This window comes from Bacillus rossius, chromosome 6 (genome assembly GCF_032445375.1).
Source record: "Bacillus rossius redtenbacheri isolate Brsri chromosome 6, Brsri_v3, whole genome shotgun sequence".
In the NCBI taxonomy this organism is placed as follows: domain Eukaryota; kingdom Metazoa; phylum Arthropoda; class Insecta; order Phasmatodea; family Bacillidae; genus Bacillus; species Bacillus rossius.
The window spans coordinates 2,576,749-2,598,093 of NC_086334.1; the positions used below are offsets into that span (position 1 = coordinate 2,576,749).

General features: G+C 37.6%; 2 protein-coding genes across 4 annotated transcripts in view; both read right to left on the bottom strand.

The window, feature by feature from the left end:
* LOC134532499 (hyccin) overlaps window positions 1-6,922 on the bottom strand; it is a 32,135-nt gene extending 25,213 nt beyond the window's left edge. The window contains exons 1-4 of one of the 3 annotated variants that reach the window (XM_063368947.1): window positions 6,799-6,914; window positions 6,345-6,478; window positions 1,625-1,785; window positions 648-782 (exon numbers count right to left, since the gene is read on the bottom strand). In XM_063368947.1, the coding sequence (XP_063225017.1) occupies window positions 648-782; window positions 1,625-1,774 (285 nt within the window). In that variant the 5' untranslated portion in view covers window positions 1,775-1,785; window positions 6,345-6,478; window positions 6,799-6,914. The other 2 variants (XM_063368949.1, XM_063368948.1) reach the window with 2 other exon arrangements.
* Window positions 6,923-15,318: 8,396 nt separating this feature from the next.
* On the bottom strand, window positions 15,319-20,215 carry LOC134532501 (cullin-associated NEDD8-dissociated protein 1). Its single transcript, XM_063368950.1, has one exon. It carries the CDS (start codon window positions 20,076-20,078, stop codon window positions 16,353-16,355), a length of 3,726 nt encoding a protein of 1,241 aa, XP_063225020.1. The 5' UTR covers window positions 20,079-20,215; the 3' UTR covers window positions 15,319-16,352.
* Between the last annotated feature and the right edge of the window lie 1,130 nt (window positions 20,216-21,345).

The window sequence follows — 21,345 nt, forward strand, 5'->3', positions numbered from 1 at the left end:
CTGTAAGAGCCAAGGAAAATAAACTTAGTGCACCCATCACTAAAACTTATATGTTTGATTTGGTGAATTTAAAGGAGACATTTTCACGATGACAAGATATAATATTCCATTCGTTGGTCAAATTTTTTTGCAATGATGTTGCTAACATTATTATTTTATGTTTTAATAGCAAACGTTTTATATTCTAGCAATAAGCCACTACAAATGTTCTTTGAGCTGGACACTTACTAAAAGCAAAGTGTGATTCCTTGTTTCCATATAAATTATATTAAAGTTTCCAATAGAAGCTTCTGAAGAATACCATTAACACAGCTGCGTACCCAAAATTTCAAATTAAGGAACCATGCAAAAAAAAAAAAACTTTTTCGAGGGTGGTTGAGACTATGCCGCACACTCCCTCATCGAGAGGCCTGACGAAGCCACTAACAAGAATTTGGCAAAGGTGAAAAAGAAAAACACTTATTAACAGTTTTGATAGGGAAGCGATTAGGGTCTGACTTAATACATGTAGATAAGGTGTTAACTTGACCGAGTAACTATCACAGTAGACAACTGTTAGGTCTGTCAGTGAAGTTAGTGTTAGAACCCCACGAGGTCCCTGTAAGAAGACGGGCACAATGATGGCTGAGGGTAAGGCAGGAGCATACCTTCTTGTCTCCGTGGGCCACGGAGTTGAGGTAGACAAAGATGAGCGTGGGCAAGAACTGGAGAGTGAACCGCTGCAACTCAGCTTCCCGCGATCTGTAGAAGCTGAACAGCTGGGTGCACACGGGATCTATCAGCTGTAAACACAGGTCCTTCTTGCTAGACAAACATACCAGTATTAAACAAAAACATACAGCGCCTACTTTGGCTATAGTCCTGAAGGTCACCTATTCACCAAAATACTTCAAACAGTTGTGCCTAGCTTTACACCCACCATGCTTAATTGTAATTTACACCAATTTTTTTACGGTCCTAGTAAATGCTCAGTTCTTTTTTTTATAGGTATTTCTCAGCAATTTTATATTTCACTTATATGCATCTGATACACCAAGAGTCTTCAGTAAATAACAAAAGCCCAAGAAACATACTTTTAATTAGTTTTTTTTTATTACTGCAGTGCAAAAATCATATTTTGTAAGACACAAATATTTACCTGGCAATAATATCTACTTACTTATGATATATGGCTGTACAAGAAGAAACAAAAACCTTTTAAAATGAGTAATAGCAACCTTGAACTGAAAACAAATAATATGGTCCTGATACAGAGACAAACATTAGGCATACATGAAACAAGAAAAATTTATTTTGGATACCCTGATAACCCAGACTGATAAGAAGAAACAAATAAATGCTTAATTGCAAGAGTGAACGATAGTGCAGCCTATAAACTGAACTCTGTATTAATTCAGCAGATACACGTTACTTATCCAAGAAGTAGACTTTACTTTACACCTTTGTTAATTTTCAATCATTTTTTTTTCAGCTGTAAATAATGTTTCTTGCATGTTTTATTCAATTAAATAGATGTTTTTTGCAAGAAAGTTTTCTTGCATTGGTTTTTCCCCAAGTCTCTGGCTACTAAGGATTCCCAGCTCTGGTCCCAAATGATCCGACGAGCAGCAGAGGAAGCACTTACGTCCTGGTACTTGCTACGCTCCTCCAGCACGTTATAGATGGCTGCCACCACCTCCTGGTCGTGCTCGAGGCTGCTAGCAAAGCTGTGCACCTCCACGGGACTGAGAGCGCCATAGTCCACCAACCAGTCCTGCACTATGCTCTCTGTCATCACGTCACATCCTGCAAGCAAACCCAACCCAGTCTCACGCTCCCTTGTTCAAGAACCAGCCCCACTCACTCTCCCTTGTTCAAGAGCAAACCTTACTCACACTCCCTTGTTCAAGAAACAACCCCACTCACATCTCCTGATCAAGAACCAACCCCACTCACGCTCCCTTGTTCAAGATCCAACCCCACTCACGACCCCTGTTCAAGAACCAGCCCCTGCACGCTCCCTTGTTCAAGAACCAACCTTACTCACGCTCCCTTGTTCAAAAACCAACCCCACTCATGTCCCCTGTTCGAGAACCAGCCCCACTCACGCTCCCTTGTTCAAGAACCAACCCCACTCACGCTCCCTTGTTCAAGAACCAACCCCACTCACGCTCCCTTGTTCAAGAACAAACCTTACTCACACTCCCTTGTTCAAGAAACAACCCCACTCACATCTCCTGATCAAGAACCAACCCCACTCACGCTCCCTTGTTCAAGATCCAACCCCACTCACGTCCCCTGTTCAAGAACCAGCCCCTGCACGCTCCCTTGTTCAAGAACCAACCTTACTCACGCTCCCTTGTTCAAAAACCAACCCCACTCATGTCCCCTGTTCGAGAACCAGCCCCACTCACGCTCCCTTGTTCAAGAACCAACCCCACTCACGCTCCCTTGTTCAAGAACCAACCCCACTCACAGGGTCTGCTTATGCTAATGGTTGTTTGAAATACTTAACATGATTTTAACAGAAACAACTCAGCATATTTACAATTAATTTTTTTATAATAAAAGAAAAAAAAGATATCCAGGCAAGCAGTATGCCACAGCTGGCAATGGAACCTTCAAGAGGAAGTAGCTCTGAACCTCTTGGTATTGATTTGGAGCTCATAAATTTGAGTAATGCCAAGGTTTTTGGAATCAGAACTACAACCCTTCTCACCAAATGAGCATCACAGTTGAGAGATACTTAAAAGACTTAAAACAATTCAGGAAAATATTTCCAATGAAAATCATATCACTTCCAAATCCTATAGAGTGACTCAAAAGCCCACATGAATAATACGTAACTGAGTGAAAAATATTTAATACTTAAAAGTATGGATTCATTCACATTATGAATTCACAAACTTTTGCAGTTGCTTTTTAACTATGACTATTTTTTGATAAAGAACAATTGTTGATATAACTGTTATAGTAGCTACCTTTTGAAGGGAGTACGTTAAGTAGTCTCCATTGAGATGTATGCTCAGCCTTTTCAGTGAGAGAGAGTGTGTGTGTGTATATTATACATGTAAATTACAAATATATATAAATGTATGCACATATAAAAATACAAATTAGGAACCACCTTTGTAAAAAATAAAGCTTGCACTATCTCTGAAACCCATCATTTTTAAAAATGGAGTTGATTAATAAAAAAAAAAAAAAACACTTAATTTTTACTATAATAGTATGTGTCATTAATACTCCCAAATACTAATTAAAGGTATTATTTAAATTAAATTCCCTAAAAAGAAACTCCTTATATAATAAAAGTTGATATTTTACTTTGCAAATTCACTACATTTTTTATGATATAAGAATTACAGGGGAAGTAATTTTACATCATCCTATAGTAATTGAACTATTGTGTGGGTTAAATTATGGCACGTATGAGTGTCTTGTAGTTCATCTTATCTGTCACTGCACATTTAAGTTGTAATCCACAGAATGTTTTCAGATATATTGTCAATTTAGTTGTTAGGGCATTACAAAGTTGGCCAAACATAAAGGGACAGAGCATAGCTACTTGTATGGTCGCTTGCTGCTTGCGAGGCAGCACCGTCACATCAGCTCAAGGCTGCGAGAGGAGACGAGGCAACTAAAGAAAGCCAGCCAATTACTCTGCTAACAAGTAGCTTTGAGCACAATAGCCATAATTTATTCTTGAGAACGACCTTCACTATTCTTTCATGAAAAACCACCAACAAGAGAGATTTTTTACCCACAAGAACAGTTGTTATTACAACAGCAGCATTACATGTTGCTATTACAAACATGAAAAAAAATAATGTAATTTGTAAAATAAAAATGGCAGTTAAATTAGTGACCTCAGTGAGATACTCCTTTATTAAGTTACCAGTGAAAATAGTTTTCCAGCTTTACTTGATAATAATCCTAAAAATTTGGTAGTCAGAAAATTTATTCTAAGATTTTTATGGAATGTATTTCAAGATACTTACTACTGTACCTCAATGTCTGAGCTTATCAAACTTTTATTCTTCCTGATGTGCAAATATTTACTGCCCTCATAAAAAATTAAAGAAATTAATTATTACTTATCTATGTTATAAGATCAAAGTAAATTATTGTACAGCTACAGTCCTGATTGTTTTAAACTGTATTGTATTTAATCAGCATGTGTGTTTGCCAACGCACAACTACATGGATCCACAAACAAGTGTGAGTCAAAGACAAATTGGGACACCATTATCGACATGCAAAGGTTTAAGGCATGTTAATGCTGTAATGCCATTTAAACTGGTAAACGCAATGTGTCGTTAACCCTACTTCTCCCGGCCCAGAGAGCAGTGTCTGTGCTGTGCTTGGTTGCACAATCATTCGAGCTGGGCAGGTGCTGCAACTTGAGGGTCAAACTGGCCTTCCCAAAAAGGGCACGCACTACCAAGCCCTCACCATCTGGCTCACCGATCGACTCATTCTCAAGGCACTTGTAAGTGAGCGTGTTGGCCCCACTGATGGAACTCCAGAAGGTGTACACGAGCCTGGCACGCCTCTTCATCTCGCAGCCTCGCCAGCACTGGCGCAGGGACGAGGCGGCCAAGGGACTAGTGAGGCTTCCCTGGTCGCCCCTCCCTCCCCCCCTCCCGGCCGGCCGCCACTCCCGTGGCTTCCTCGCCTCGCTGCACGCGTCACGGACACAGCCCTCGGGCGCCGGCGGAGAGGGGAGGTGTTCCCGTCACAGCCCAGTCAGCTCCGACCACTCGGCAGTGCGCATGCTCTCTCTCTCTCTCTCTCTCTCATCCAGGATCCAGTGACGGTGCCAATATTGCTTTCGTTTCAGGAAGCCTCGAGGTAAAGCAGCACCGAGTAGGAAAATACTTCCCTTTCTAATTTTTACAATCCTATTTTTTGTATGATTGCTTCACAATACTTCATATTTATCTACAATACAGTAATTAAAAAAAATAACAATAAAATTTTCTATGTATGAAGAAGACAAAAAGCATTATTTGATCATTTTCTACTCTAACACTAAGATTTTAAAAAAAAAGTGAAAAACCAGTAAAGCATTAGAATAATAAATATTTCCTGCAATTAAGACTAGGCCTAAGTAAAAAATTTATGGAAAAAAAAAATACTTCAAACATAGAAATGCACAAAAAAGAATAAAATAATTCTTTACTGGTATTACCTTTAGCAAAAATAAATCCTAAAAGCTCTGATCATACCAGTATTCAAATAATGATGTAAATATGTACAGTTCTATAACAAAACTTATTTAATTTACGTGGACAAAGTATCTATACGATATTAATTTACAGACTTAAACATTAGACAAAACCCTATAATATATATACATACAACTAATGTATAATAGAATCTGAAGTTGGTGCCGAAGTACACTGTACAATCCGTGCTGCGTGAAAGGCGAGACATGCTATCCCACCTGAGTGATCGATGAAGCCTGATAATTACAGAAATTAATCGAAGTTATTAGTTAACATTGGCATGTGGGCTACCGAAATGGCACAGACGTGAGGGCACATGTCGCTGCGAGTTGTCGGATGAAATGCTAATTTTTGGTATTAGTGTTGTAATTTTATTGTTTGTTTATATAATGTATAGAATCATTTTAATTTATGCTAGATATTTCTTAGTATTAGTATTGTTAATAGGATTTATCATTGTCATCAGTTAGAAAGAAATCACCATATTCAACCAAAATAACTGCCAGAGAGGATTTTTGGATTTAACATTTCAACTTAATGTTTGTCTATGTAGGTAATGTATAGCAGGTATTTGTATTGGAAGAATAGATATTTATTGAAATTTGTTTCATAAGTATTACTTTGTATTGTCACCAATTAACTAATATTAAATAGGCGACTATAAGGTATATTTGTAATTATTTATTTATTTTAGTAGGTACATTTAATTTGATCTCGGATTTATACGATGGAATCCTGTACAGACTGCAAAAGTGATTATATTTAGTTGTTATGTCACTGTATGTGTGTATGTCACTGAATTCCTCCTAAAAAGCCAGATTGATTTTGATAAAAAAATTTTGTGTGTGTTTGAGTGGGTCCCTGGATGGTTTACATTTACAATTGGACTTAATAGGTGGCACTGTGATCAGGTTGTAGAGCAAGAGTTCAACGTGGCCTCTGAACAGCCTGACTTACCTTTGCACCTTTCACCTACTCTGTAATGCCCTCCCCTTCTCCTCCACAAACACGTTACCCACCTCACTGCTCTACGCTGCATCTTCTCCAGCTCCCTTACTCTGTCACCAGGTACACGTCCTAGATCAAGGCGCATCCTCATGTTTTGACCAACACGGAATATGCCTTTTTCCTTACCTTCCTCACTGCTCCCTATGAGAGCTACCAAGAAACCCCAACACCATCCTCAACTGTTCCAGATAATAGCAAAATGTTTAAATGCCAGTAGCTCTTTCTTCTAACTCATTAATCGTTTTGTCTGCCACGGTTATCTAAAGCACATAAAAAAAAAAAATTATTTGAAACTTTATACCTACATTTAAAAAAAATGTAAACTTACAAAAAAAAGGTTAAACACGTTAATGCTTAGGTACCGCAGATTTAGAATACATACTTTTCATCTATGTAAAGATGATTCAAAGAGAAAAAATTACGTAGGTCAATAAATTACGCACGAACCAAATATTAACGTAATATAAAATTACGAAATCAGGGCAAGCAAAGGTTTTTTTTACTACTTCTGTTTTTCAACAGGTAAAAAATTAAAGTAGATATACTAACAGGATACTTTGGAATATTACAAATCACCTACCCTTCAAATGTCACACACTTTATCACATAAATTGCTTAAACCGTTAGACATGATGCAGTTTTTCCTACATTAGAAATGAGTCAGTCCCATCTCCTATCGTTCCATCCATATTTCTTTTTTTTTTGACAGGTTTGTGAAATCATACAACCTTGTAAACACAAGCTGATTTATTCTATTATGAACAATATAGGTGTTTGTAACTTAAATTTATAATATTGCCACGAAAAGTTATTTAATTTACAATCTTAAAACATTTCACATAGAATGTTGCTTTATTTTCTGGCCTGCTGCTATAAGTGTTTTTTTTTCTGTAAATGTTGGCTTATCTGTTTTAGTAACAATCAATTGTCTGGCGCCTGAAATAAATTTGAAAACTTTAGTAATCTGCATAATTATAGCTTGGTGTTGATTGTATTATTAGCCCTACTGTGTGTGTATGTGTGTATTTTATTATTTATTTATTTTTTAACTGATATAGGTTTATATACCGTCAATTTTTATTTTTTTAACCATGATTGTATGATTTGTATTGTTGATTTATATTTAACTTCTATTGTATTAAATTGTATTTAACTTGCTCCATGTCCCTAATTTGGGACTAAACGGAGTGCATGAATAAATAAATAAATAAATAAGTGTAAAACGATGAAATCATAACAATATTTTATGTAATAATACATGTAATATCTGCAATGTTTATCATATGCTAACTGTACCTGGCCAAGCATTGCTGTGGCTCAATAGTGTTAAATGGAAAAAAAAAACTGCACAATCTTTATGTAATTTGTTTGAAGTATGTACACATATACAAGGCATCTCTCTATCTCTTTGTATATGTCCCTCTATAAATCTCACTATATTTTTTTATTATATAAAATCTCTCTATATATACATATATTCATATAACTCTCTATGGATTTATGTTCCTATCTATATCTCTCTACTTATCACTCTAACTATATGCACCCATAGCGCTCTCTCTCTATATCTCCCTCTCTCTATCTCTCTATAGCTCTACCTCTAAATCTTCTTACCTAAATATTTATCTTGACAATAAAGAAGACAAACACACATTCATTTACACATATTTTTTTACCTATCTATATTTTTATCTATCTTTTTACCTGTCACATGTGTTACATAAGTATATAAAAACACACACGTATTCAAATGCAATGTAGTGTCCAAATTTCCAAGCAATCAGTGAAGAACTTACAGAGATTTAAGATTTTGAACGAAGGAACATTTACATTTGTATTTATATGGATATTCATCTGTACCTGGCAATGCATTCCTGTGGCTCAGTCCAGACCATTTATATTCTACGGCTTAGTCTGGTCGAATGGAAAAGAAAGAAAAGAGGAAGCACACATTTTTGATATGTTTAATTTCACAATTAAGTGAAACTTCTTTGGGCACAATGAGAGTAAAATTTAAATTACAATCTCAAAGCCGAATTTTAATGTAACGTATTCGTAAAACATTTTTTTTAAATGTTTCTGCTGCCAAAGAGATATAATGACAGCACTTATGAGTTGAGGTTTGAATTGCCAAAGAAGTTTCACTACCATCACATGTACTAATTAACATTTGCTCATTTTTTTATAAATTTTTTAATTATATAAAAAAACATGCATGTCTACACATATTAAACAATGGGTCAAACTTTCAAAGAAATTGGTGAAGAACATTCAGAGATTAGCTATTTTGTACAAACAAAACCTTTATATTTTTATTTATAGAGATATCTATAATTATCAGTGGAGGAAACTATACCCACTGGCTCGTCTACATCATACTCATCTGCAGGTTTAAGAGAGAAATTTGAGAATAAAAAACTGGCAGTTACATTCAACTGATCTAGCTCCCAGTCAAAATCCACGAATGATGATATCACAAAGAATCTGTGGTTGGCTGGAGCCACTACTTTCACACTACATTTATTAAAAGTCAAGCAGATGAAGGGTCTTGAACTTACTTCAGAAATACATTAGAAACAGCTCAGTGGCATTTATGCAGAAAATGTTTTCAGGGGGCAGGGGGGGGGGATTCTTAAAATTTGAACACAAGTATTCAAAAAACTTACATTAACACAATTACTATAGGCAACATGCAGCGTAGCTTTTCACACAGTAACATACTGTCTCCACTGATAGTTTTCAAATTTTTTCATTGCTTCAGGGTGATAACTCCCCCCCCCCCCCCCTCCCCACCCAATTTTGTGACCTACTAATTAAGCTAATAGGTAACCATCAACCATAAGATTTTTTTTAAACTTAAGTAAAATACAACTCAAATTCAGTCGATTATTAAATCTCAAAACAGTATTGCCTTTTTCTTTGTAAAAAGGAAGCAAGGCAAACTACTAAAATTTACAGCATGACTTTATAAACTGGTCAGCTTTCGACTAATTGAATTTCCACCTTTGTAAAAGCCTTCATTATGTTAAAACTTGTGCAATTCATGGGTGACATTTTGTTTTCAATAAGACATAAGAATGTGTTATTGTTTCAGATTATATTGTTAATGCTTACTCTTTCCTACCTAACATTTTAGAAATTGGGAATAAAACACTAATTTTTTTTAAAAACTTTTAACATAAAAGATTACAAACATGAACTTTGGGATTATTTTAGTTGGTAGCAATTGACGAAATGCATATATTCTAAAAACTCCAATAGAAAGAAAAATCCATCAACTGATTGGTTCTCCAAGTATATATCGTAGTGGTGGAAGGAAAAAGGCCTACTCCACCATGACTCCAGGACTGGTAGATCAGAATCTCAGTAGTTTAGTTTGGTTCATTGCATTCTTTATTGATATCTTATGTGTAAAGATTTGCACAAAGATATTGGACAAGTCAAGTTACACAACAATAAATTGACATCTAATTTAATTCATGTATATATACATAGTTCTTCTAATCTTCCATTATCTGAAGCCATCAGCAATCTCTACACATGCAGAATAGGAGAGAAAACCCAATGAAACATGCTTTAAAATAAGACTTTGGTCTTTTGCAGCAATAAGGTAAACTTGTAATTCCTAACATAATCCAATAGGCCCATTCTAATAGTTAAGTTTACAAAGTTTTGCATATCAAGCAACATGAAGATGTGGGCTCAAGAAATCTTGTGTTTAACATAAACTCTTTTTTTCTACAATTTAATGCCAGCATAAAAACACCAAGATTAATATTACTCATTACAAGTAACAATTTCACATGTGGAATAAATTAAATTAATTTTTGATTATGATACTGAAAGAGTTGTACACCCCATTGTTGTAGCATGATAAATAAATAAATAAATTTTATATATATATATAAATAAATAAATAAATAAATTCTTAACTGGATGCTACATGGCCCAATTTTGTTTGAGGTGGAACTTGAAGGCAATTCATAGCAGAAGTAGCTGTGCTCCCCATTGTTGCCAACACTAACAAACCAACAACTTTTTCTCTCAATCTCTCTGCCTTCATCACTGTGTATTACAAAGCTGCTGCACATACCTGTTACAATTAATGCTTTTATGTAAACAACAAAGTACTATATATATATATATATATATATATATATCTCGTCGGTCTAATTAGCAAACCTCGTAACTCCCTGAAGATAAATTTTACAAGAGAAGCAAAAAACTGAATAACTTTTTTGTTTGTACTAAATATGTGTTTAATTCATCACATATAAGTTAAAACACCCCCTGACGTTTGTCAATAAACTCTGTGTCAGTTTTTAACTATTAAACTTTTTTTTTAATGGAGTTACGAGGTTTTACAATCATAAATTCAAACTAAATATGGAGATACGAGGTTTGATAAGATATAAATCTTCTTACTGGCGTAAACTTAATATTGATATTAGAACAATTTTGAGATGAATAGTTATAGCACCAAATTTATTCGTGAATTATAAAAAAGTATCTCTAACAATACAAGGGTTATTTCCGATATTGAACAGTAAGGACAGTATACAATACACAACAGCAATATTGTATAATACATAAAATCAACATTGACTATGAATTCGTTTGAAAGAACATCAAGATAAAACTAGCTTTTAAATACTGATAAATGAGGCAATAAATATTACTCCAACAAATTGAAAGAAAAAAAATTACCCCTAAGAAAATCAATACTTCAGTTTTGAAAAGGAAGGCTATCATAAAATAAGTGATAGTCTGACTCCATAGTTGTTTTCAGGGACTGCAAATGGTCGTATTTAGTTTTCTTTATCTTCAGCCTCTCAGTGTACAGTGCTGGCAAACTATCAAATGGCTTAGCAGTAATGTTCTTTTTGCGAATAGGCAAGTTCTTCCACTCTTCTGTGAAACCCAACTTGTAGGAAATAACCCCATCTGGAGTGTACTTGAAGGCTCTGATGTCGGTAACACATGGATCCCCAGTTATTCTGCCTGGTCTGATAGAGCTATACACTTGAGCATGATCAAAATTAAAAAAAAAAAAACTGTGAGTCAAATAATGAACTTCATATGGACGTGGATTTCTGTGTGCTTCCCTGCAAGTTGCAATGTAGTCAGCTGGAACATTAATCGTCTTGTTTTTCAGCTTATTTTCTATCTTTGAGTGCATGGAGTCTGCCTCCATTTGTGTGTGTCCGACCTCCAGAAACTTTTGCTCTATCGTTACACACTTTGTCACCGATATCTGTAAGAGTGCATTGGCGAGAGTCACATTTCTGTTCTGATAGCAGCAACCATCACTATACAGTATCAATTTGTCGGCATCGTTCCTCAAAGGTAGTTGTGACAAGATGAAGTTGCAAATTATTGTAGCAAACTCATTTGAACCAAGGCCCCTCTCAGTCTCGTTCCACAGATAACAGAAGCCATCTTTGGCTTTCAAATCGAAAACAGTAAAAGGAAACAATGAAAGTGCCAATATCGTAAAGAATGTATGATGTTCTACAAGGGGTACTCATGAGATCCATGCCGAAATCATTCTTGGCTCTTGACATTCTGAAATGAAGAATGGATAGCTAAATCGTATAAAATAGTTTAGACATTACCTCCAAAAACATTTGATATTATGGCCTGTATTACAAAAGTTTGAAAATCATAATTTATTGCAATAAGTGTTTTGTATGCATAAATAACCGATGGACAATAGTTAAAGTGTGAGATAATAATAAAATGTACCTGCTCCATACGTACAAACAATATCGAAACAACTAGAATATTATTTTAAAAACAATTAATAGACAGTCCAACAATAACACTGTGTTTGTTTACCAACAAAATGGAGTTACGAGGTATGCTAATATGCAGGAAATCGACAGCTGGAGATAAGAGGTTTTCTGAAAATAGGATTGTAGCCCATAGGGATTGTTTATTGTTATGATATTTGGAATGGTAATAGAACACATAACTGAGTATATAGTAGTACCAAAAACCAATTTTTGACAAAAAGTGGAGTTACGAGGTTTGCTAATTAGACCGACGATATATATATATATATATATATATATATATATATATATATATATATATACACACACACACACACACACACACACACACACCTATACATATATACACCACACACATATATAAAAGGAAAATACCAAATCACTGATTCACTCATCACGAATTCTCCGGAACTACATGACCTACAAACTTCAAATTCGGTAGGTATGTTCCTAATGTTACATAAACATCTGGTAAGAACAGATTATATAGAAATTAACTCCCAAGGGGGTGAAAGACGGTGGGTTAGCGAATTTTCAAAACTTAATTGTTCAATTTATATATATATATATATATATATATATATATATATATAAACACTAGCTGAGGTACCAGGCATTGCCTTGGCTGAACACAGGGTGAAGGGAATTTTATTTTAAAATCAGATGTAGAGAGTTGTCTTCTTAATTTGAACATCAAGTGTGCAAGATAATTTCTCTTACTGGCAGAACCCAGCAGATGCTGTTCTGCCAATGTATATTTACCTCTATGTATCTATATATGGCAGAAACAATGACTATTATTTAATTAATGATTAAATTATTGATTATTTGAATTTATAAATAACAAAATATGCTTAATCCAAACACATGCAAAGTCAACTGTTAGAGAGAGAGATAACACAAATCTATCCGAAAAGAAAATATAGATTTTCTAGAAAACCTTAAGGCTAGTTGTGTCGGATGTACTGAGCGATTCAAGGCAACGCCATCTGTTGACGAAGTGGCTTTAGTTCGCTAGCAGCCACGAGCTTCACTAAGCGGATGAGTCTCACCAAGGAAGATAGGAAGTTGCCAGACCTTACCATATGACTGTGTGGTGGACATAGAGAAATGACACACAGTCACTGTTTGAATGTCTATGACCTATGACTTTCTGTTATAAACATGAATTTACCCATGACGATCGGTTAAAGGGTATAGAAGTTGATGTGCTTCAGCACCATCTAGTGGAGAGTTACAAAAATAATGGATACCATACAAACCTTCTCCATGAAAAACAAAAACACTTTGATGTGCCAACTTTCACAATGATTAGTCAAATGATGTCTGAGTTTATCAATCTCAGATATATATAATTAGTGCAAGTGTTTTTCCATAGCGAAACATGGGCGATCAGCGAGTTTTTTTTTACATAAAGAAATCGATAATTTTTTGCATGTACGTCTTGTGGATGTTTTAAGGATAATTAAAAGTTTATTTTTAGCAGCATTAACGTGACTTGACAATCACATTAGTAGGTGAGACAAAAGGAATCACTACAAAAATGTTCTGAAATTGGTGCAGTTCCTACACATTTTGGTGTCATCCATAAACACAAAGGAAAAAATAAACAAATTTAATTTATGAACATCCAATAACCTGCTTTGTTGACTTTTCTTTTAAAACAAACCTCCACTTATAATCTTTATTAAGCACAAGTTCCATGACCTCTGGGCAGTTTAATAACAAAAAAAAAAGATTCTTGCAGTGAAGCAAGACAGTTTTCAAAGCGAACGCTACATAAAAAAAAATGTTACATGTATCAAATGATTAATCCTAAACACATTATTGTTTTAATATTTTTGCAACAGGTTCATGTACAATTTATTTTTAAGCTATATTTACCATGTGAGATAAAATTTCTATGAAATAGGACAGGCATAAAATTTTTGCAACAAATTGTCCGACTACTATGCTTTCACTAAAACAAGAAAATTTTTATATATATACACACACACACATATACATACACACATATATACACATATATATGTATAGAGAGAGAGAATAAATAAGTGGACGTGAAAAACCACATCGGCAGGCCAAGAATGACAGACAGGAGACAGGTGAATAAAGGGAATCCGCAGATGTGCGAGAGAAGAAAGCTGGACTACATGGTACAAGTTGTGAGAAGTTGGGAAACAGCTTTACAGAGAGATTAGTAGGTACGTCACCCATAAAGCCACAGTCAAATTTTTATGTCACTGAAAACTAAATAAAGTAAACATCTATTCTGCACTTGGAAAAAAAATTTGGTAAATATGTAGAGTAGCGGTATTTGCGAAAAAAAAAAAAATATGCTTCAAATCGGAAAATACTTTTATTATATGCTCTTTAACTTCCTCTTTTCATTAAACCTGGCGGAGATAAGAAAATTTAAATACTTTAGGAGATATAGAATTTTTTAATTTTCATAGTTGGGCGATATTTGTTAAAAAAAATTTTAAAATTCCGAAAATACTTTTATTTTATGCTCTTTAACTTCCTCTTTTCATTAAACCTGGCGGAGATAAGAAATTTCAAATACTTTAGGAGATAACAAATTTTTTAATTTTCATCAAAACACATGTGCATTCATGCGGCATTCCACATTGTTTCTTGTTTACAAGTATTAATTTTTTTTTTTCGCGACGTAGGTGAACGACTACATCAATTTCTACTAATGGCAAAGGAATTGTACCCGCCTCTAACTTAGATGAGTTTTTAACGTTTCAAATTTGAATGTTTTTTGTTATTTGGATATTGTTGCGCAAGTAATAAGTAAAAAAAAAATTACTTGAGTTCCTACTGTTCATCCTTTGTCCCGGTTTGTTTGGTCAGGTCAGTTACATTATAAATACTTTAAAACTAAACAACCATTAAAATTAATTCACATTATTTTTAATGGTTGTTTAGTTTGAAAGTATTTATAATGTAACTGACCTGACCTAATCAACCATTTTAATAAATTAGGCATTCATGAACACACAGCAAAATAAAAAAATGTGACCGGTCGAATGATTGCACAGGTCTTGTATTGCAAAATAAGATCGGCGATATCTCCTAAAGTATTTGGAATTTATCTCCGCCCGGTTTAATGAAAAGAGGAAGTGAAAGAGCATATAATAAAAGTATTTTCGGATTTTTAGCATTTGGTTTCGCAAATACAGCTACTCTACGTATTTACCAAAAATTTATAACATGGCCTACAACTGCAGGTGCTCCTAGCTAATAAGTTTTTTAGAATAGGTTTAACCCTTCTTCCAGTGAAAAAAAAAATTATCCTGTTGAAATATAAAACAATTTATTAATTTCAATTTAACAATCTTACAGCAAATTTCTCAATTATATGCAGCAACACTCTTCGCACCGACCGTCAAACCAGGTGGCTGCCAGTCCGGACAGAAGAACGCAAGTTTCCCAGTTCAGATTCATGACTTCTTCTCGGCAGAAACCAAGCACACACTAGACACTGTTAGAAACATAAACAGTGAATAAAAACGTAATTAGCTTTAAATTAGGTACAAAAAGCTTATGAATATTAAAAAAAAAAAAAAAATGTTACTCCTTCATTTACAGTTTTAAGTTTAAAAAAAGGAGGGGGGGGGGGGGGGAACACGTACTCATGTCACAATAATTAATTCTGGTTGATAAAACATCCCTACAGACAATATGGGGTAGGTACATACATCAGTCAATTTTTAACTAAGTAAAAATACACACACACACACACACACACACAAGTGTGATTTAGAGTTACGAAATTATGACTATTTGTGAACTAGTTTAAGGGGCATTTAAAGCTCCATTAAGCTTTGTATTCAAATATAATTAAATATGTCATCATTTTTCACACTCAATTTTAATGTTGTGAAAGTGCTCATATTACATCCCATCTTTTGAAAACTGACTGTGTGAATTTAATGCTATAGTAATTAAAAATACATTGATTATTGTCTGTAACACATGTGAAATCAAATTAATTCCCCATTTAGTACCTTCACTTTATCATGAAGAGATCTTTTTTGAAAATCAACACAAAAAGAGTTTTGCATTTATGAGAATGTGACAAGAAAACCTGAAACCAGTTACAGGTAATAAAAGTACTACCAACCAGACATACAGGACTTGACAGAAATCAAAATAAAATTTCGAAAGCTCTGCTGAGCCACGCAGCTACTCTGCACACGCAGCAATTTATTGGCTTTGCTTTCCTACCGTTAACACATACAGCCCAGCAAACTGACAGCAAACAATGTTCGGACTAAATCTCTCCAAATAATTTAAACGGCACGCCAGACGAGAGGCTGGCGGGAGGGGCCTAACTCAAGTCCATGAAGAAGGGGTCCTGACTAGAGGCGGAGGTGTCGCGCTGCACCGACTCGTACATGACGTTCAGGTCGGAGGACGACTTGATCTGGGAGAGGAACTCTCCGAGGTGAGGGTTCTTGTCGGCCTCCGGGATGTTGGCGAGCGCGCTGACGGCCCGCAAGGCCGAGCGCTTCAGCTCGTCCTGCTTCTCATACTCCTGCTTCACCGAGTTGGCCTTGACCTTGGTGGTGCACGTGTTGCGCAGGGGCTCCACCAGGCGCTCCAGCCGCTGCAGCACCGCCGTGGGGCACAGCTGCGCCAGCCGCGCCACCATCAGGTACGTCAGCAGCTTGATGTCGTAGTGGTCCTTCAGCCCGCTCTCCACGTGGTTCAGGAACTCGAAGATGTCGATGCGGTCCAGGCACGAGTCCAGCAGCGTGTACATGCACTCGAAGGCCGCCTTGCGGATGTCCAGGCCGTCGTCCACCGTGTGCTTGAAGGGGCCCATCTCCACCTCGCGGATCAGCTCTTTGCGCACCTTCGTCTCCGCGTAGAGCTGCGGCAGCAATGAGTCCAGCAGGTCGCGGATCAGCGACGGCTTGTTGTGGGCCGCCGAGTTGAAGGCCACCAGCGCCACGCGGCGCACGTTGATGTCGGGGTCCTCCAGCGCCCGCAGGAACCGCCCGATGCTCTGCCGCAGCAGGGGGTCGATGGGCTTGGGCTGGTCCGAGATGGTGAACTTGACGGCCGTCACGACCGTGGTGCGCATGAGGGGCGAGGGGGACCCCAGGGACTCCTGCAGGCGCGGCAACAAGCTGGCCGGGTCGATGAGCGTCAGTCGTCCGAGGCACTCCGCCACCACGTTGCGCATGCCCTCCTCCCCGCACTCGCAGTGGCGGAACAGCTGCTGCCAGATGGCCGGGACGAAGGGGTGCAGTGCTTGGATGCCTTCGGGAGTGGCGGACTGATACGAGATGATCTCCTTGAGCGAGTGCAGCAGTAGGTACTGACGTCGTGGCTGCGTCTCTATCTCCTGCAGCACGAAGGGCACGTACTGCGGGAGGTTACCGACCGCGACACTCCCCAGGGTGTAGGATGCTGCCGACTTCACCTCCTCGGACTGCGATGAGAAAGAATGCAGGATCACCTGCTTCAGATTGCCGATGCTGCTGAGATCGACGTGCCGCCCTATCTCCCCGATCACGAGCAGGGCAAACACATGCTGTGCATCCGACATGGGGGTCTGGATATCGCAGAGAAACTGCTGAACGACGTTGAATGCCTCGTGCTGCCAAGCGACCGTTAATGCTGCAACACACTTTGCCAGTGAGTGGAATGCTTGCTTGTGCAGCAGGGATATGCCCCCACTCCTGTCGTTGCCACCGGAAGCGTTCGAGGCAATGGGTGCCACCAGCATGTTTAGGAGGTCCCTGTAGCCCATTCCTGGCAGACCAGCTTTGGCAAGAGCTTGAAAGAACTCCAGCATCGAGTTAAGAGCCGCACCTTGTAGAAGTGGCGACTTTGCCAAGACGATGATCTCTGATAATATTGTGTCTGAAATCAGAGCAAGGGCAGCTGGGTACACGTGCGCGATGGATGTCAGCAACGTCAAAGTGAGCTGGGCAATGTGTAGATCTGCCTCGCTTATCAAAGGAGTCAGCTCGACAATCACTTTGTTAAGCAGTTCTGAATTGACAGCACTACTGTAATTTTTTATGAGTGTGTCTAAAAGGATGAGCGTACTCAGTTTCAATGAACGCTGACTCTTCCTCAAAAATGAGCCTAGGACTGGAACAGCTTCTGCCAAAATTGGTCTCAAATCAATATTTAGAGGAGAACCAGCAACTTTAGTAAGTGCTTTGATAGTAGTGAGGCGGGTGATTTCGTTTCGAAGGCGGTCCAAAAATATTGGCAAGCATATTGGTAGTTCTTCCTTCAGGAAATCGCCCATGTGACAAATAATTTGTCCCATACAAGAGATTGCTCTTTCCTTCACTTCTTGATCTATGTCTGCAGTTTTAAGACGTAGCAGCGTGCAGTTGTACAGCTCGATAGTGATGGGAGCAAACTCCATGTTGAAAGGTTCATCCAAGGGCCTGATCACCTTGACTAGTTGCTGTAAAACCACCAGTGCCTCTGCTGTTATCTTGTAGAAGCTGTCACCCACTGCAGCTATGACCCCTGGCACCAACACTGGCATCAGAGGGCGAAATATTTCGGATGGATGGGTGTTCAATAAACACTGAACAAATGTCAACGTATCAATTTTCATGTTGCTGCTGGAATTCTTATCCCCCATGGAATATAATATACTTGGTATGAGAGTTGGAATATGATTGGTCAAAGCACCAGGCAAAACAATCACTAACTCTCGCAAAAGTGCGAAACAATCTTGACGAGTTTTGATACTTTTTTCCTTCATCTGCTGATGCACTGCTTCAACAATTGCTGGGACTTGGGCATTTAGCATACAGAAAGGACTTTCCTGCTGTTCCATGCTCTCTGGGTCATGGTTCGTAACAACAGTTTGACGTGTCTGTTTTAGCAGAGCTATGTAAGCGTGAAATATGTCGGACTTGACATTTTCTTCACGTTCCTTAAATCTTGCGATCAATGCTGGTGATAAAACTCTATAGAAATCTGCCAACATCTCATGGCGAGTTGTGATAACAGCTTCCAAACACTTGGCAGCAGAACGGCGAACTTTCCAACTCATATCGTCATCATCTGAATATTCTTCATTGTCATCATCATCTTCATCCTCTTCTGTCTCCATCATTCCATCGTCACATTCCTCCCCTTCATCGTAATTGTAATTGGGATCGTAAGTAATATATAACAAACAAAGCTCGGTGATAGAATTTATGTGAGGTGTAATCTCTTTTGGGCAGCGTTGCACAAATGCTTCAAATGCTTGCAGACAGTGTTCCCGTAACTCATCATCCTCCTTGCGGCTGTATTGCTCTATGAGAGGCATCACTCGCTCAATGTGTTCACCGAATCGATGCCCAGCCTGGCGACAAACTGCTGCTATGCACTGGATGTATGTGCGTGTTGTTGATGTAGTGGTGCTCTGGCTCAAACCTTCCAGCAGAAAGTCCATAATTTTTGCATACAGTGTATGGTTACAGGATGTCACCAAATGACTCAAGGCTACAATAGACCTTTTCCTGACGGCTTCCCTGGGAGATGATAACTGGGGTAAAAGCGCCGCCTGGATGCTGCTGTGAAATGATATGAGCAGGTTACCAAAACGAGACAGTAAATCTGCCAGTATATCCAGAGCTTCTAACTGTACCGAGACATCCTGTTTCTCTATTGCACTGCTCAGCCGGCCGGTAATACGCTTGCAAACGTTGGCGGCAAGTGAGCTGGAAGCCAAGGGCAATTCACTGATTACAGTCTTCAGTCCAATACTAGAAATATCGCGTAACTGTTCCTTATCTGAGACCATGTTGTTACACAAAGCATCCACTACCATTTCCACTTGGTACTCTTTAACTTTGTTCACAAGTGGACCCAAGCATTTCACGGCCAAATTTTGAACTTCACCATTTTTGTCTTCCAACAACCGAAGCAACATTTTAACTACTTTACGTTCCGAATCATCATCTAATTTTATGTTGTCCTTTTGCAATTCCGACATTAGATCATTAGTTGCCATAAACCGAAAATCTTTGTCACTTGATGTCATTTTCTCAAGTAAATGAGCTATTTGAAAAGATACAGTCGCCATGGTGCCTTCTACTTTATTAAATCAAAAACAATACAATAATTACTAATATAGGCTTGCGATTTTTCCTCCAAACAATAAATTATCGTCGCTTGATCAACTTATCTTAAAATCCATAGATTCGATATAAGAAGTGAAACTTTAACTAACAAAACTCGATGACAACCTTAAACCATAAATTAATTATATAACAATTGTCAAAATATTCTCTTTACAAAATTCTTAAATTTGTTTGCCTCATAAAAACTTCTTTAAGTTTTCTTTAAAATTTCTCTTCGACGTTTTAGTTCTTGTTATTGTAAAGCCAAGTCCCAAATCAACCAGCACCAGTCTCCACTGGCAAAATACACCCTCCAGCCAGCCAGCACGAGAAAAAAACAATAAGTGTTCACAGCAAGTAACTGCCGTGCGTTGTTTGCCCTTAATTCTCCTTTTAAAATCCTTATTTAAATAACATTGCTAAGAGTAGTTCCTAATAATTCATGTCTCTAATAATAAATGGAGTAGTTGTGAGTAGAAACAGACAATTTTAATTTTGACTTATATTTTTAAAACAAATTATTACATTAAAATTTAACGACCACACTTTTAATCTTTATTCACCATTTGTTGAATTTAATCAAGATTATTGCTATAGGTTTAGCATGTAAGTTTCACATCGACTACATCAGTCGGGGCTCCTCCTGGTCACTTAGGCAGCTTTTGCCATTGCCGTTAATGTGACCATTTTATGTGTGTGCAGTGGATGTGTAAGAAAAAAATGTAGTGCGGAGAATAAAACAGCACCGCAACCAATACCTTAATACCTGCCTGCGCGACTATCGGGTGACATAATTGTGTTCATTCACTAGGGTTTAGTGTATCATTCCGCCATATGTAAGTGTAACTAAGGAACAAATATATTTTAAGATGTTTTATTAATGAAATAATTTTAATCACTGTGCACTTCAGTCCACGAAAATAGCCTAAACCATATTTTTTGCTTTCTACACACTTTTGTGCGCGAACAGCAATCCTGCGCAAAACGACATCACTAAGGTGTCAGGTCAGCTGTGGTGCACCCAGCGCAGAGGCCGTATGCGCTCGCGCATCGTGGAGCTTTTATAATCTTGCCAATACCAACAATAGCTTGACGTCCCCTCGCCCTATGGTCCCTAGGTCCCTATCGAAGAATGTCCTGAAACTCGCCCCAATTGCCCGCGTAGCTCCAGTCGGAGAGATAGTGTAGTTCAGGCCAAAGTGGCCAGGACCGGAAAGCGTAGGACCGGGA

What these genes read in the sequence shown, in the direction of transcription:
- LOC134532501 (XM_063368950.1), bottom strand. Translation starts at nt 20,078, where the DNA reads ATGGCGACTGTATCTTTTCAAATAGCTCATTTACTTGAGAAAATGACA.